Source organism: Rana temporaria, chromosome 10, assembly GCF_905171775.1.
Source record: "Rana temporaria chromosome 10, aRanTem1.1, whole genome shotgun sequence".
Taxonomy (NCBI): domain Eukaryota; kingdom Metazoa; phylum Chordata; class Amphibia; order Anura; family Ranidae; genus Rana; species Rana temporaria.
The window spans coordinates 99,794,051-99,810,393 of record NC_053498.1 but is presented as its reverse complement, the minus strand read 5'-3'; the positions used below and the strand labels follow the sequence as shown (position 1 = coordinate 99,810,393).

The 16,343-nt window shown below is 43.3% G+C and overlaps 2 protein-coding genes across 2 annotated transcripts; both read left to right on the top strand.

Annotated features, from left to right (window-relative positions):
- Positions 1-1,900: 1,900 nt before the first annotated feature.
- On the top strand, positions 1,901-3,751 carry FNDC10 (fibronectin type III domain containing 10). Its single transcript, XM_040325810.1, has one exon. The coding sequence runs from the start codon at positions 2,328-2,330 to the stop codon at positions 3,210-3,212; it is 885 nt and encodes a 294-aa protein (XP_040181744.1). The 5' UTR covers positions 1,901-2,327; the 3' UTR covers positions 3,213-3,751.
- A 2,616-nt stretch (positions 3,752-6,367) lies between these two features.
- LOC120915845 (putative eggshell protein) lies at positions 6,368-6,997 on the top strand. The gene is made up of 2 exons (XM_040326652.1): positions 6,368-6,897; positions 6,982-6,997. The coding sequence occupies exons 1-2, from the start codon at positions 6,368-6,370 to the stop codon at positions 6,995-6,997; spliced, it is 546 nt and encodes a 181-aa protein (XP_040182586.1).
- Positions 6,998-16,343: the final 9,346 nt, after the last annotated feature.

The following is a 16,343-nucleotide window of genomic DNA, read 5'->3' as shown; positions in this document are numbered from 1 at the left end:
CGTCGTTGTGTTTAACGTCACCGCGCTCTGACACGATCGTTTTTTTAACTGATGGTGTGTAGGCACAACTGATCATCAGTCAGCTTCATCGGTTAACCTTAGACAACTGTCCTTCAGGCTGTTTTCATCGGATGGACTGATCGTGTGTACGAGGCTTAAGTGTCCATATATTAAAAGTCGGCAGCTGCAGTATTTGTAGCTGCTGGCTTTTAATATTTTTTTAACGGCGGAGCTCCGCTTTATTTAAAAAAATAATAATTCCTTTACATACCTTTAAAGAAACCTATTTAGAAAATAAAAAACAAACCTTTACAACCCCTTAAAGCGGAGTTCCACCCAAAATTGGAACTTCCGCTTATCCCACTCCTCCCCCCCTTACATGCCACATTTGGCATGTAATTTTTTTGGGGGGGGAGTGGGGGCTTCAGGAGGAGTGGGACTTCTGTCCCACTTCCTCCTTCTGGGTAGGCGATTAAGCTTAATCGCCAACAGGAAGGGGCTGCTCTAGGCGATCGCCTAGGACACGTCACAGGTCCTATGCGATCTCCTTTCCAATCAGACGGCGCAGCGCCGGGCCGCGCCGCTCGCGCATGCGCAGTGCTGCTCGCGCATGCGCAGTGGGTGCCCGGCCGTGAAGCAGAAAGCTGTCACGGCCGGGTGCCCACAGTTGAAATGAAGACGCCGGCCGGGGAGGGGGGAGAGGAGCGGAGCCCCGGCCGGCGCGTCGCTGGAACGCTGGAGCAGGTAAGTGTCTGTTTATTAAAAGCCAGCAGCTATACTTTTTGCAGCTGCTGACTTTTAATAAACTTAAAAAATGGGTGGACAACCCCTTTAAAAGCGGGGGTTCACCCAAAAAAAAATGTTTTAAATTACATCTAGCAGAGCCAGCATACTAAGGACATTTCATTTCGGCAGGTCATTTTTTTTTTCTCTGTACATACCTTTATATCCTGATGTTGTCCAGGGCTTCCGGATTCCGATGACTGCGGGACTGGGTGTTCCAATCCTTCCGTTCGATGATGGACGGCTTGTGAAACAGGTGACCTGTCGCACAACGCGCGTCACCAGATGTCGGGAAATAGCCGAGCTGCGAGTCAGCACTATACGGCGCCTGCGCAGTCAGCTCTACACGGCGGGCGCAGGCGCCGTATAGTGCCGACTCGCAGCTCGGCTATTTCCGGAAATCTGCTGACGCGCGTTGTGCGACAGGTCACCTGTTTCACAAGCCGTCAATCATCGAACGAAAGTATAGGAACGCCCAGTCCCGCAGTCATCGGAACCCTGAGGCAGGGATAGGAACGGCCAGTCCCGGAGTCATCAGAACGCGGAAGCCCTGGACCAAATCAGGATATGAAGGTAAGTACATAGGAAAAAAAAAACTGCCGAAATGAAATGTCCTTACTATACTGGCTCTAATCTAAAAAAAAATGTTTTTAGGGTGAACCTGCACTTTAAATAAACTGCTAAAAATGATGTAAATACTGAGGGTTTATTAGCCTTTTAATTTGCAACTTAACAATAATATTATTTAACACATCGTATAAAATGTAACAATAACATGTTCCAATTCTTTTCTCTGTATAACTATGTAACACAATTGTTACTTATTCACTGTGTTCCCATTTCTATGGAAATGTAAATAACCAAATAAAACGAATGCAATCTTCTCCATCCCTGGCTGACATTTCTATTTAATGTGATTTACAGATTTAATACCATTAGTAATTTGCACATTGTGAGTAATCCTCCTCTCCCAGGACTCTATTGATCCCCAATTTCTCCTGGATTACAGGGGATCATTAGGTGTAAATGGCTGGTAATCTGTGGTCTGGGCACAGCCCATTGTCCTGACAGTGTTACAGCCTGTCAGCACCACGTGACCCACGAGTGATCTTGAAGGGAGCAGGAAGGTAACAAATGGGTTAAGTCTCTCTGTATTTCTATTGGCTGCGGAAGGTAGGCTGCCCAGAATACGCTGTATGTAACGATCATCAAGGGGGAGACGCAGACCTGATTCAAGTTAATATGTCCAAAACGTGGCAGCTCCGGGTTGTAAAGGCTGGCACCTTGGAGCTACGTGCTGTGCCTGGCACCAGGGGGGCAGAGGTACCCTGCATTGACAATGGCTTCTGGGCATACAAAGGGACACCTCAGCTGGTGAGAGATGGAGAGACTGCCGCAGCTACTTAGCAAGCCCAGCATACTTCTACTCACATCACCCATGAAGATCGACCTTCATCTCAATCCACAGATCTTCTCATGCAAGGTCTATCCTTGAAGATCTATGCCTTGCATTGCAGGATCTGCTGTCACCTTTGTCACCTACAATGATCCTCTTGTATTTCGGGACCGTGCAGTCTCTGCTGATCCTTTGCCTCTTGGAATGGAGTACCTTGACTGTTGATGGGGTAAGGCTCCCTTGTGATCGGGTAAGGCTCCCTTGTGATGGGGCAAGGCTCCCTTGTGATCGGGTAAGGCTCCCTTGTGATGGGGCAAGGCTCCCTTGTGATGGGGTAAGGCTCCCCTGTGGTCCCCATGGAAGGCTAACATCTTCTGGGTTGGAGCCTTCAAAGGCAGGATCTTCTCTACTTCAGCGTTTCAGGAGAGGAACTACCTCGGTTAATATAACCAGGCAAGGAAGCCAGCCTAGCTTATTGCCCAACGAGTCAGTGTGCCCATATAAAGTCTTCAGCGAGGGCAAAGCTACCTACAAAAGCTTGTGTTTCAGGACCATGGCTAGAGACTTCCTCTGTGACCAAAGAAGCTGCCATTTGTACCGATCTGGAAGGTCTTTGTTGGCCAACGTGTTGAGGAATAGCAGTGTCCTCCTACAATGGCAGCCACCAGCTCTCCATAAATCTGACCTTAAAGGCTTTTTCATCAACTGCTCATGGAATGGCACTTATACTCGTTTCCAGTGTGACAGTGTCCAGCTTGGCATCAACTGCAAGGACTACCTCCTCACCAATGTCCATGATAATGTCAAGTACAGGATCTGCCTGCAGACTCTCTACACTAACAGGACGTCTATAGAGGAGTGTGTGGACTTTGTGGTGGAGCCAGTGGGGATGCAGGATATTGTCATTGCAATGACAGCAGTTGGGGGTTCCATATGTGTGATGCTGGTCATCATTTGCCTCCTAGTGGCCTACATTACAGAGAATCTTATGTACCCCACCTTCATGCACCCTTCTTCTAAAAGAGGGCCATGACCCCCCAGTCTATTTTCTCATTGGCTGTGTAATATTTGAAAGGTTAACCATATTGTTCTTTAAATGAGCTGGTTTTAGGGTGGATATATAGACATACCTACCCCTTAACCAAGAGATCTACCTAAATTCAGGTCATTTCTTACTATAAAAACCCATACCCCCCAATATGCAGTGTATGCAGGGATTGTTCTGCTTTGTCTATAGGAAATGACCTTGTCAACCAAAGGCTTTCTAATGTGTTGGAAGAAAATGAATACTTCCTGCCTTTCTAACATGGCGGTACCCTTGAAATAACTTTCCCGTCTCAGGGAACCTCTGATACTAATTATTATATCCACAGCTCACTAGTGTGATAATTAGTTGGAAAGAAGCCGATTGCGTTTGTGGTCATTAGGAAGAATGCCCCTTAAATATAGCTCAAAGGGTCATTGTTGTCAGTGAATACTTATCTGAAGGACAGAAATTGCTCAAGTAACCCCTGGCAACCGCTAGACCATGGGTCTTCAAACTACGGCCTTCCAGTTGTTCAGGAACTACAATTGTCATCATGCCTAGTCATGTCTGTGAATGTCAGGCCTCGTACACACAACCAAGTTTTTTCGGCAATAACCAGCAAGAAACTTGCTGGGAGATATTTTTTTGCCGAGGAAACCGGTCGTGTGTACATTTTCCTTAGAGGAAACTGTCGAGAAACTTGACGAGCCAAAAAGAGAGCATGTTCTCTATTTCCTTGACGGGAATGGAGAAAATTGGCTTGTCGAGTTAGGCTAACAAGGAACCCGACGACTAAAACGATGTGTTTCGCCAGTCGAGTTCCTCAGTCGTGTGTACAAGGCCTCAGAGTTTTACAATGGCTCATGGGATGTGTAGTTTCGCAACAGCTAGAGGGCCGTAGTTTGAAGATCCCTGTGAGGAACTCTATTTGAGAAAAGCTGGGTTAAAAGAACTAGCTCATGTTATGCTTATAAGACTTAAGCCTCATACACACAATCGGACTTCCGTCAGACAAATCCGTGGAATTTTGTCCGAAGGGCTTTGGCCGGGGAACGTGTTCTGCATACAGATGGCAGAACTTTTTCAGCCAACATACATGAAACTACGTTGTTTTTAAGCTCTTTAGCGACACCCTTTTGGCAACTTCTGCTAATGTTGTCTGGGGGGGTGAGCATTGGTTCGGAGCATGCGTGTTTGTACTTTGGATTTTAGTCCGACGGATTTTGAGAGCATGGCTATCCAACATTTGTTGTTGGAAATTCTGACAACAATTGTCCGATGGAGCATACAGATGGTCAGATTATCCGACAAAACACGTCCATCACACAATTGTTGTCGGAATATCCGATCGTGTGTAAGGGCCTTTACTTGTCAGCTGATGTTTGCGAGACTTGGCCAACAACAGGCAATGGTCTGGTCGCTGAGAGACATGACAGTTGTTGAAGCACTCGCTGCACACCTGCAACTTTTAAACCTATCTTGGGGCATTGTATTTTGGCACACATGCAGTTAAACGATTATTCCTTTTTCTGTAGGGGAAAGGGACTTATTCTTAAATAGTTAAAAAATTTCCAAACACGTTGGAAAATCCATGAACACGATAACAAGTACTTTTGATACTCTTGCCGCTGCTTACTTCATAACCCAACATTAGTAATCCTGGTTGCATGGCTTGCAGTAATTGCACTGTCTATGGCTGCCAATAATAATGCAAGCAAATAAGAAATGTTTTTTTTTTCTGCCAAACAACACTCCTTTGGGCGTAAGAGAGAACCGTATGGCCTGTGATTCTGTTTACGTTGAAAAGCCAAGATTTGCATCATGTCCTTCTTGCCTTTAGTTTAGCTGGGGGTGCTGAGACTAGTCCCTCCTAGCAGGTAAAATGCCATTGTCTTATGAAGTTAGACAGTGTAAAGATTAGTGATGATGTGAAATGTACAGTATGTCATAGAGACCATTCAGAATTCACATTTTACCTGTCTGACTAGGCAACATTAAGCTGATTGGTTGAAATGAGTTAGTGCACTTAGCTTAAAGCCTAATTCTTCTTGACCATGTTTGTTTAGATTTTAAAGTGGTTGTAAACCTCAGACATTAAATATATGAACAAAGCATATCCCTCTATAATGTGTACTTGTCTCAATTAAGAGCACTAAGTGTCATTTCTGTCTGCTGCTTCCTTCCTCTGCTGACTCAGAGTGAGTCAGGCCCCGTACACACGCCCGAGGAACTCGACGGGCAAAACTCATCGTTTTGCTCGTCGAGTTCTGTGTGAAGCCGCCGAGGATCTCAGCGAGCCAACTTTCCTCATTGAACAACGAGGAAACAGAGAACATGTTCTCTATTTGGCTCGACGAAGAACTCGTCGGCTTCCTCGGCCGAAAGTGTACAGACGGCCGGATTTTTCGGCAGAATTCAGCTCCGATCGAGCTTCTGGCTGAAACTCAGTCGTGTATACGGGGCCTCAGTCCGGACAAGTTTTCCTGACACCAAGAGAAAAAATGTGACAGAGGGTCCTCCAGCACACAGACTGTGGTTGACAGCCTCAACTCTGTTGCTGTGTGCTGTGTGAAGTAGGTGTATCCCTTCCCTCCAATCAGCTCTCAGTGCTCTCCTCACTGAGCTCTGCAGTGTGTAACTTTGGCCAGTTCAGACAAGCTTTATATATTCTGGGCTGGCTGTAGAGAAGAAAAGACTGCAGATAAACATGTACAAGTCTTTGTTTAATCAATCTCTGTCTCACCTGAGTCCTGCCACTTCAATGGGTATATGTCAGGGTTCACAACCACTTTAATACTCTGGAAATCCACATTAGGCTGTCTCATTAATTTGATCTTCATTTAAGGTGTTCATACAAAGTACAACAAATTTATTTATGTTTTCTGGTTCTATATGTCACCAATATATTACACAAAGCCTTAAAGTGAATACAGAGCCATTCACATCAATCATTGCTCACTATTGAAGGGCCCCATAACTTCCATAGAATTAAATAGTATTTTTTTAGGAAGAGGGCACAGGGAGAACATACAAACTTCAAAGAAATCGTTTCTCGGGTATGATTCACCATGTAGTCACCATGGCCACTACATAAAAACTAGCCAAAGGCACATCTACATGTGCACTGTCTTTTAAACATTTCCCATTAGCAGTACAAATACATGTATGAGCTGTGCCAGTACATGTATGAGCGGTACAAGTACATGTATGAGCGGTACAAGTACATGTATGAGCGGTACAAGTACATGTATGAGCGGTACAAGTATATGTATGAGGGGTACACGTATATGTATGAGCGGTATATGTATGAGCGGTACAGATACATGTATGAGTGGTACAGGTACATGTATGAGCGGTACAAGTACATGTATGAGCGGTACAAGTACATGTATGAGCGGTACAAGTACATGTATGAGCGGTACAAGTACATGTATGAGCGGTACAAGTACATGTATGAGCGGTACAAATACATGTATGAGCGGTACAAGTACATGTATGAGCAGTACAAGTACATGTATGAGCGGTACAAGTACATGTATGAGCGGTACAAGTACATGTATGAGCGGTACAGATACATGTATGAGCGGTACATGTATATGTATGAGCGGTACAAATACATGTATGAGCAGTACAGGTATATGTATGAGCGGTACAGGTACATGTATGAGTGGTACAAGTACATGTATGAGCGGTACAGGTACATGTATGAGCAGTGCAAGTATATGTATGTTTTTTTTGTTTTGTTTTTTACACAACTGCTTACTTTTCTTTTAAGGCTAAATTTCACTTAAATCGGAGTTCCACCCAAAAATTTCTGCCTTTCAGGAACCCTCCCCCCCTCCAGTGTCACATTTGCCACCTTTCAGGGGGAGGGGGGATCAGATGTGTAATACAGGTATTTGCTCCCACTGTGGGGCATAGATGCCCGAGCCAGCCGCGGATATCTACACCACTTCCAGGGGCCTCCTCCGTCCCCCTCCACTGTCTTCTGGGAGACACACAGGTCCCAAAAGACAGCACGGACCAGTGGGATCGCACAGCGCGAGTCGCGCATGCTTTACTTCCTGATCCCCTTACCGAAGATGGCGGCGGCGGCAGCACCCGAGAGTGGAGCGATAAAACGGCTTTGGGTGCAACAAACAAAAGTCACTGCCCCTACCTATGACTGGTCTATACAATAAGGAGCGCTGGAAATGGCGCATATACATTCAAAAACATAGAATATCCAGGCTCAAACTTACCGACCAATCAGCAACCAACCAAATTCACCTGTCTAACTGTGTGCGTTACAAACAGAGGTTTAGTTGCACGCATTTGCAAATGCATGTGTAAGCTGCAGGCCCCGTCAAGGCTCTCTGTATACTGCAGTCCTAACTATAACATTGCATTTTAAGTCTCCTCAGTAGGAGCACATGACTGCTGATGGATAGATATTTATGTCATTGTGGTCAAGCAGCACACTGGCACCTTTGCTTCCATGTGCTGAGTGTGCTCCTGCCCCTTTAATGAGGGCTGGGCTACCTCCAGTCACCTGCCCCTTATCTATCCATTTGGCTGAAGGTGCTGACCTCTCCTCTCCCATTCTGAGTGCTGCTGTGCAGGGGGTTACAGGAGACTGATGTCAAGACAGGTTTTATAAAATTAGCTACTCTTGTGATATATGAAATGAATTATTATTTTTTGAATACATAACTAGAATGAATGGTGGTTATTTATATCTGCCTGGAATTCCAACATAGATTCCACACCACAGGTGAGACGTTAAAATTTGACATCTGAGTGGTTGCTAAGGCACCTTATTTCCTGGGCTTCAGTTTTATTAAATCAATATTTTGCTAAATGAACAAAGACTCTCTACACCAAATACAGATCAGGTTATGTGAGTTTTTAATATATCTAATTTTAGTTTATTTATGGCCAATTTTTTTTTTACTATTTAGTGATTATGCAGATGACTATCTTTATGGAGCCTGTTGGACACCTGGCCATCATATCTCCAAGGAGTGCACTGAAGTTGTGGTCATGTGCACTGCTATATGCACACTACAAATCCCATAGTCCATCTGAGGAGCAAGCAAGAAAGAGTGGCTATGTTCCTGTGCCAGTGGGACAATGGAGAACCAACACAGGCACCTTCTAATAGGAATAGCCACAGCAAAAACAAAAAAATTTAGGGCCAGATTCAGGTACATTTGCGGCAGTGTAACGTATCGCATTTACATTACACCGCCGCAAGTTTTACAGGCAAGTGCTTGATTCACAAAGCACTTGCCTGTAAAGTTGTGGCGGCGTAGCGTAAATCCCTCCGGCGCAAGCCCGCCTAATTCAAATGGGGCGTGGATCATTTAAATTAGGCGCGTTCCCGCGCCGAACGTACTGCGCATGCTCCGTTTTGAAATTTCCCGCCGTGCTTTGCGCGAAATTACGTCGCACCGACGTGATTTTTTGAACGTCGACATGAGTTACGTCCTTTCCTATTCACGGACGACTTACGCAAAAAAAATTTTTTTTAAATTTGACGCGGGAATGACGGCCATACTTTAACATGGCAAGTCTAAATATAGGCCAAGAAATAGCAGCTTTAACTATACGCCGGGAAAAGCCGACTAGCGACGACGTAAGAGAATGCGACGGCCGCGCGTAACTTCGTGAATCACCGTAAAAAGCGAATTAGCATACCCGACGCGGAAAACGACGCAAACTCCACCCAGCGGGCGCCGAAGTATTACACCTACGATCCGAAGGCTCGATGTTTGAGGATTCAAACTAAAGATACGACGCGGGAAATTTGAAAGTACGCCGGAGTATCAGTAGATACTCCGGCGTACTTCTTCTGTGAATCTGGCCCTTAATTTGGAGATTTGGAAAATGCTGAGAGCAATAGAAGATAATTTACAAGTTAAAAGTATATACCGGAATACATTTTTAAAACCAGAGTTTGTCACTTTAAGACTCCTATATCCACATGGAGGAATAAACGTATTAATGTCCATGGTTTTAGAATGGGATGTCCAACAAGCTCATATAGGTGTGATGTCAGCAGTCCACAGACTTCTGGCTATATACTGTATACAAGAGCTTACACTCATTTTCATGGTAAACCCAGACTGTAATTCACTCATGAATACTCCAGTGCTTTAGAGTAAATCACAGTAAGAGCCCTTTCACTGTGCCGCCCTTAGTGTTGGCGGTAAAACGCAGACGCTATGGGCGCATTTGCGGAGCATTTTGGGCGCTAGCACGGGTGCATTTACCCTACGGTAGAGGCCAAGAAAGGGTTAAAACCGCCGCTAGCAGGACTTTTTTTACCATCCTGCTAGTGCACTGCGTCAGTGTGAAAGCCCCTCAAGCTTTCACACTGGAGTGAATGGGACAGATTTTTAAGGGTGTATTTTTAACGATATAGCGCCTGCAATACGCTCCAGTGTGAAAGGGGTCTAAGTGTGATCTAAGTGTGATCTGCGCAGAGGCTCATCCTGTGCTTACTGAGATGGTGAGCTTGAACATTACAGTCTGCATTTACTGTACAGGTGAGAGGGGACTGCTGTGCATATGTCAACTCACATTTATGGACTATGGAAGTACATCTCTAAAGATGTATTCATTTGCCCATATACAAAACAAACACAAGAGGGCGCCTCTATCTAGGTGTAGCGATTTATTAAAAGAAGTATAAAAGACACTCGCTAGATAAAAGTGGATTAAGGCTTGTCATAAACAGGACAGGTAGTGGAGGGGTTGTGGCTACCACATCCCCTCCACTTCCTGTCATCATCACCCAGCCGAGAGAGGTGATGTTTGAAGCTGCAGCCACCATCTTGCTACTTCTGGAGGCTGCTGTTGCTTATGTTCCAGCCTGATAGCTGTACTTCCATCAAGAACTCTGCTTCAACTAGCCATATGCCTGCAGAGCTTTGCAGCCTCATGGTGATCCTATGCGGGCTATATAGGTTTATGACAAGTCTTGATCCACTTTTATCTAGTGAGTGTATTTTTATTGTCTTTTATACTTCTTTTAATAAATCTTTAGATGGAAGCGCCCTCTAATGTTTGTTTTTTAGATATACATTAGGATCTCAAGACCTAATCTGAGAGGAGCTGCGTCCACCTCACCTGGTGTTCCCTACCACTCTCCTGGCCCCCTTATGTGACCCACTATGGTTGGGTTCTAGTCAGTGCAATAGCTTATTCATTTTACTTTGGTATGCATTTGCCCATGCCAGGGCAAGAAAAAAAAGTTGCAGTACAGATGCAGACAATACATGCACATTTATTCATGTTTTATCCCTTTAACCACTTCAGCCCCGGAAGTATTTGTCCCCTTAATTACCAGAGCATTTTTTGCGATACGGCACTTCGTCACTGACAATTGCGCAGTTGTGCAACGCTGTACACAAACAAAATTGACGTTCTTTTTTTCCCACAAATAGAGCTTTCTTTTGGTGGTATTTGATCACCTCTATGGTTTTTATTTTTTGCGTTATAAACAAACAAAAGCAAAAATTTTGAAAAAAATAATTTTTATATAATTCATATTAAAAAAAAAAAAAAAACATTTATTCATCATTTTAGGCTGATATATATTCTTCTACATAAAAAAAAAAAAAACGAAATACGGTAGGTGTATATTGATTGGTTTGTGCAGAAGTTATAGGGTCTAAAAAATAGAGGATAGATTTATAACATTTTTAGTACTATTATTATTTTTACTAGTAATGGTGGTGATCTGTAATTTTTTTGCAGGACTGCGCCATTGCCGCGAACAGATTGGACACTTTTGACACTTTTTTGTGACCATTGACATTTATACAGCGATCAGTGCTATAAATATGCACTGATTACTGTGTAAATGTCACTGGCAGGGAAGGGGTTAACCCTAGGGGGCGATCAAGGGATTAAATGTGTTACCTAGGTGTGTTCTAACTGTAGGGGGGATGGGGAAAGAGATCACTGTTCCTGATCACTGGGAACAGTAGATCCCTGTCATGTCTCTAGTCAGAACGTGGAATCATCTTGTTTACAAAAGGTAGTTCCCCATTCTGCCTCTTTAATAGGCGATTGTGGGTCGCCGGCAGACATCGTGTCCATCCAACCCGCGGGCATGCTCCCACAGTGTGCAGCGAGCGTGTGCCCGCCTGCCCGCGCCACGCCGTATAGCTACGGCGATATGCGCAGAAGAGCCGACCTGCCGCTGTATAATGACAGTTGCTTGTCAGCAAGTGGATAAAGAGTTCGCAAGTACAGATAAATATCTGCTGCTCTTCCAGAAATATACTCCATATTTCATTCTCTGGACTGACACTACATCACGACATGCCTTTTTCCAGACTGAAATTGCAAGGAATAATCCCAGCTCTGCCTAGCAGTCTGTTTCAAACTACGGAATCCCTCCCTCCTCTTCCCAACATACTATAGATAGTAATTGTTCTGTAGTCCAAGATAAGAACAGGGAGGACTCCCATCCTACACAATCAACAAGAATATTTTTGTATTTATTGATATAACATAACACTTTTAATGGTATACTTACTAGACCAAATAAGAGAAGTTCATTGTCAGGGTTTATGTACATTTTAATAGAAAAGTAATTTTTAATATATGTGGATGTAACCATAAATATTTCCTATTAATGTTTGTTAACTTTAAAAAAAAGCTTTATTTCAATGTATAGTTTGTAATATCATATGTACATGAGATCAGCCATATTTGCTTGTTAGATGTTGTGCCTCCTAAGTAAGGCCCCTTTCACAGGGCATCTACCCCCTGTGCATCCAATCCTGGTGCGTTAGTGTGCCAAGGGGCCACAGGTGTGGCATCCAGCCCCACTGCCTATCAAAGTCAAAGTCTACGGCAGGCTGAAATACGCTGCGACTGGATGGGGCTGAACGTTGTACTTGTGGTATCCTGCATTCTGGGCATTTGTCTTTGATTGCATAAACGAAAGAAACAGACTTTTATAGGCTGAAGGTAGAATGGCTGGATTCAAACCTGTGACTACTGTGCCCATCAAATGCTGCCAGTGTGCCGATCAATTGTCGCTACTGTGCCCCATCAGATGCTGCCAGTGTGCCCAACAATTGTCGCTACTGTGCCCCATCAGATGCTGCCAGTGTGCCCATCAATTGCCGCTACTGTGCCGCATCAGATGCTGCAAGTGTGCCCATCAATTTTCGCTACTGTGCCCCATCAAATGCTGCCAGTGTGCCCATCAATTGTCACTACTGTGCCCCATCAGATGCTGCCAGTGTGCCCATCAATTGCCGCTACTGTGCCCCATCAGATGCTGCCAGTGTACCCATCAATTGCCGCTACTGTGCCCCATCAAATGCTGCCAGTGTGCCAATCAATTGTCACTACTGTGCCCCATCAGATGCTGCCCGGCACTTACCTGTCTCGCAGCGGGTCAGCGGCGGTCTTCTACACGTCCTCTATGTCTTCTTCTGTCCTCTCTCAGGCGTCCAATCACAGCGCCTGACATTTCAGCCAATCAGATGACCGGTAACAGACCCGACAACCTCAGTGTTAGCAAAGCGAATTCCTTCGCTTTTCTAACACACAGCATGGCGCCCGCTGTTCACTGTTTTGGGCGCCTATTAGAGCCTTTGGTTCTAATCAGGTGCTTCCAAAAAACACCCCCGCCACTGTAATTCAGGTGCCTTGCGCCCGAAAATGGGCCAGGCACCTGAATAGGGGGTGTCAGCAGTCACCATACAATGCATGTATCTATGGTGAGAGAGGGACGGCAGGAGAGAGGGGGCGACGCTCCTGCGCCCTTTATGGACGCACCGCCGCTGATTAGTAACCAATTAGGTTTTATCCTCTGCTTGTTCAGTTGAGCTTTGAAAATGAAAGTTAGAAGGGGATTGGTCGATTTGCACAGCTGTTCCATATTCTGTCTGCTCCAGTGTTAATAATTCCCCTCCTTATATGCACTGCAGTGAGCTGCATTCCCAAAAATGGCGCAAAACTGTTTTTTTTGTTGGTGCATTAAGGTACCTTGAGGGCCTTTTTAAAACAAATGTGCATTAAAGCGTGAACAAGCCCTAATAGTCCAACTCAGTTATTGTACTTTACTCTCCATCTTAGTACAGATCTGTGATCAGCACAATAATGATTACATAACAGAATAGGTGGATTTTTTTTTTCAGTTGTTGTTCAGTAAATATTCCATCTGTGTTGTCTGAAAAACAAGAGAGAGCATTGAAATACGGTGATGAAAATACGGCAAAGCAGGCACGTAAAATGTGTAGGACACAAAAAAAATGACTTCATAGCCTTACAACAACATAAACTATATTCACTGAAAGTTTCTTTTTTTTATCAAAACATAAAACTCTTGTTTGTTAAAATCCAGGAATATAATATTAATTGTCTAGAATTTTAGCAATATATTCTGATAGAATGTTATACAGATTTAATCTATTTTATCTGACAGATTAGAAAGTTTTATTGTGTAGATTTGTATATGTGTGTTAATTGCTGAATCACTGCCCATTGTGTAATATAATAATACAGGGTATATACATACAGCATCATCGTTAATTACATGTCAGTCTATTGTTTAACTGATACGTTTTCGGAAGATGTTAGAGAAATAAAGTAAACTTGTGGGATATTGATAGAATATTAGGTAACACTAGAGTTGTATAGCAGGCACCATAGTGCCATATTCTATATGGACTGCGCTGGGCCCTCCCCCAGATCACCGCTGAAGCCATCAAACTTCAGAACTTTATCTCAAGTATGTTCGAAAATAATTGGGAAAAGAGTTTGAAACATTTCCCATGTAATGTTCCTATATTTAGAATACTTTACAGGTTTAAAGTGATACTAAACACACAGGGGGTTATTTACTAAATCTGGAGAGTACGAAATTGTGTGCAGCTCTGTGTAGAAACCAATCAGCTTTCAGATTTTGTCAAAGCTTAATTGAACAAGCTGAAGTTAGAAGCTGATTGGCTGCGATACACAGTGGCACCAGATTCTGCACCAGTTTTAGTAAATCTCCCCCCACACTGTTTTATTTACATTGTCCCTTCTATTTCTGTATATGGATGATGGAACTGTAATTATTTTAATAATAAAAAAAAAAAAGAAACACTGAAGTACCTGTTTCCTAATTGATTTACAACTGTCACATGACCCAGATCTTTCCCAGCCTGCCTGCAGGGAAACATAAGCAGGAGGAGCTTCTAGTTCTCTGCTTGTTGGTCACATGTTCCTAAAAAAAAAAAAAAAGCCTTTGGAATACAGAGTAAAAATAAATCAAAAAATCAATAATATCAATAAACTGTTTTGACTTGTCATACAAACACACAGTACAGACCAAAAGTTTGGACACACCTTCTCATTCAAAGAGTTTTCTTTATTTTCATGACTATGAAAATTGTAGATTCACACTGAAGGCATCAAAACTATGAATGAACACATGTGGAATTATACATAACAAAAAAGTGTGAAACAACTGAAAATATATTTCATATTCTAGGTTCTTCAAAGTAGCCACCTTTTGCTTTGATTACTGCTTGGCACACTCTTGGCATTCTCTTGATGAGCTTCAAGAGGTAGTCACCTGGCGCAGCACCCCACCACTCGCCTTCTTGGTCAAATAGCCCTTACACAGCCTGGAGGTGTGTTTGGGGTCATTGTCATGTTGAAAAATAAATGATGGTCCAACTAAACGCAAACCGGATGGAATAGCATGCCGCTGCAAGATGCTGTGGTAGCCATGCTGGTTCAGTATGCCTTCAATTTTGATTAAATCCCCAACAGTGTCACCAGCAAAGCACCCCCACACCATCACACCTCCTCCTCCATGCTTCACAGTGGGAACCAGGCATGTAGAGTCCATCCGTTCACCTTTTCTGCGTCGCACAAAGACACGGGGTTTGGAACCAAAGATCTCAAGTTTGGACTCATCAGACCAAAGCACAGATTTCCACTGGTCTAATGTCCATTCCTTGTGTTCTTTAGCCCAAACAAGTCTCTTCTGCTTGTTGCCTTTCTTTAGCAGTGGTTGTCTAGCAGATATTCTACCATGAAGGTCTGATTCACACAGTCTCCTCTTACCAGTTCTAGAGATGTGTCTGCTGCAAAAGGTGGCTACTTTGAAGAACCTAGAATATGAAATATATTTTCAGTTGTTTCACACTTTTTTGTTATGTATAATTCCACATGTGTTCATTCATAGTTTTGATGCCTTCAGTGTGAATCTACAATTTTCATAGTCATGAAAATAAAGAAAACTCTTTGAATGAGAAGGTGTGTCCAAACTTTTGGTCTGTACTATATATATATATATATATTTTTTTTACATACTGTCACCGGTGCAGTACTGCATTATAATATGACTGGTATGACGTTGACTAGGGACACTAACTAGTGACAGCATGTAAAAGAATCCCCAAAAAAACTAATTCTCAATAATTGTTTTTTCAATTTTTTTATCTTTTTTCCCCCCAAATTTTCTTTATTTTTTTACATACTGTGACTAAAGCAGTGAAGTGTCACCATAGTCACAATCTATCACTCTGGGTAGGTGATCAGGTTTTTTTCGCTATTATTGATTAGTGATTATTTGATCACTGTTATAAGCAATAATTTTTATGAATGGCATCCATTTATGCGCCATTGTGTACTATTGTTAGTGCGATCTGACACCTGTTTCCGATGGACAGATCATTGTACCGAGCCAACCCTGGTACCATGTGATTGCTGTGACCAATCACAGTGATCACAACAGTACTTGCTTTTTTCGTGTGTTGAATGAGTAGTGCATCACTATTTATGAAGTAGTACACAATGGATGGCTATAAATAAAAGGCATTGTGTCCTATTGACATGTGATCACTGGTACTGTTACAAAGAAATATCTTCTGCTGTGTCTGGTGGAACATCAGGTAACAAATTGTGCTACTGCGCAGCCCTTAGGGTGTGCATGAGATGTGCACCTGGAGGACGTCATATGATGTCCACTTAGGATAACAGTGCTCTCACCTAGCTGTCATTTTACAATAAGTTGGCCGGGAGGTGGTGATATTTGTCAGTTAGCTAGAAATCAGTGTGGATGCAGGAATCTGTACATACAACTATTGTATTCAGACAGCCATAACAAAAGCTCCTGTTTGAATACCCAAA

What these genes read in the sequence shown, in the direction of transcription:
- FNDC10 (XM_040325810.1), top strand. Translation starts at nt 2,328, where the DNA reads ATGATCCTCTTGTATTTCGGGACCGTGCAGTCTCTGCTGATCCTTTGC.
- LOC120915845 (XM_040326652.1), top strand. Translation starts at nt 6,368, where the DNA reads ATGTATGAGCTGTGCCAGTACATGTATGAGCGGTACAAGTACATGTAT.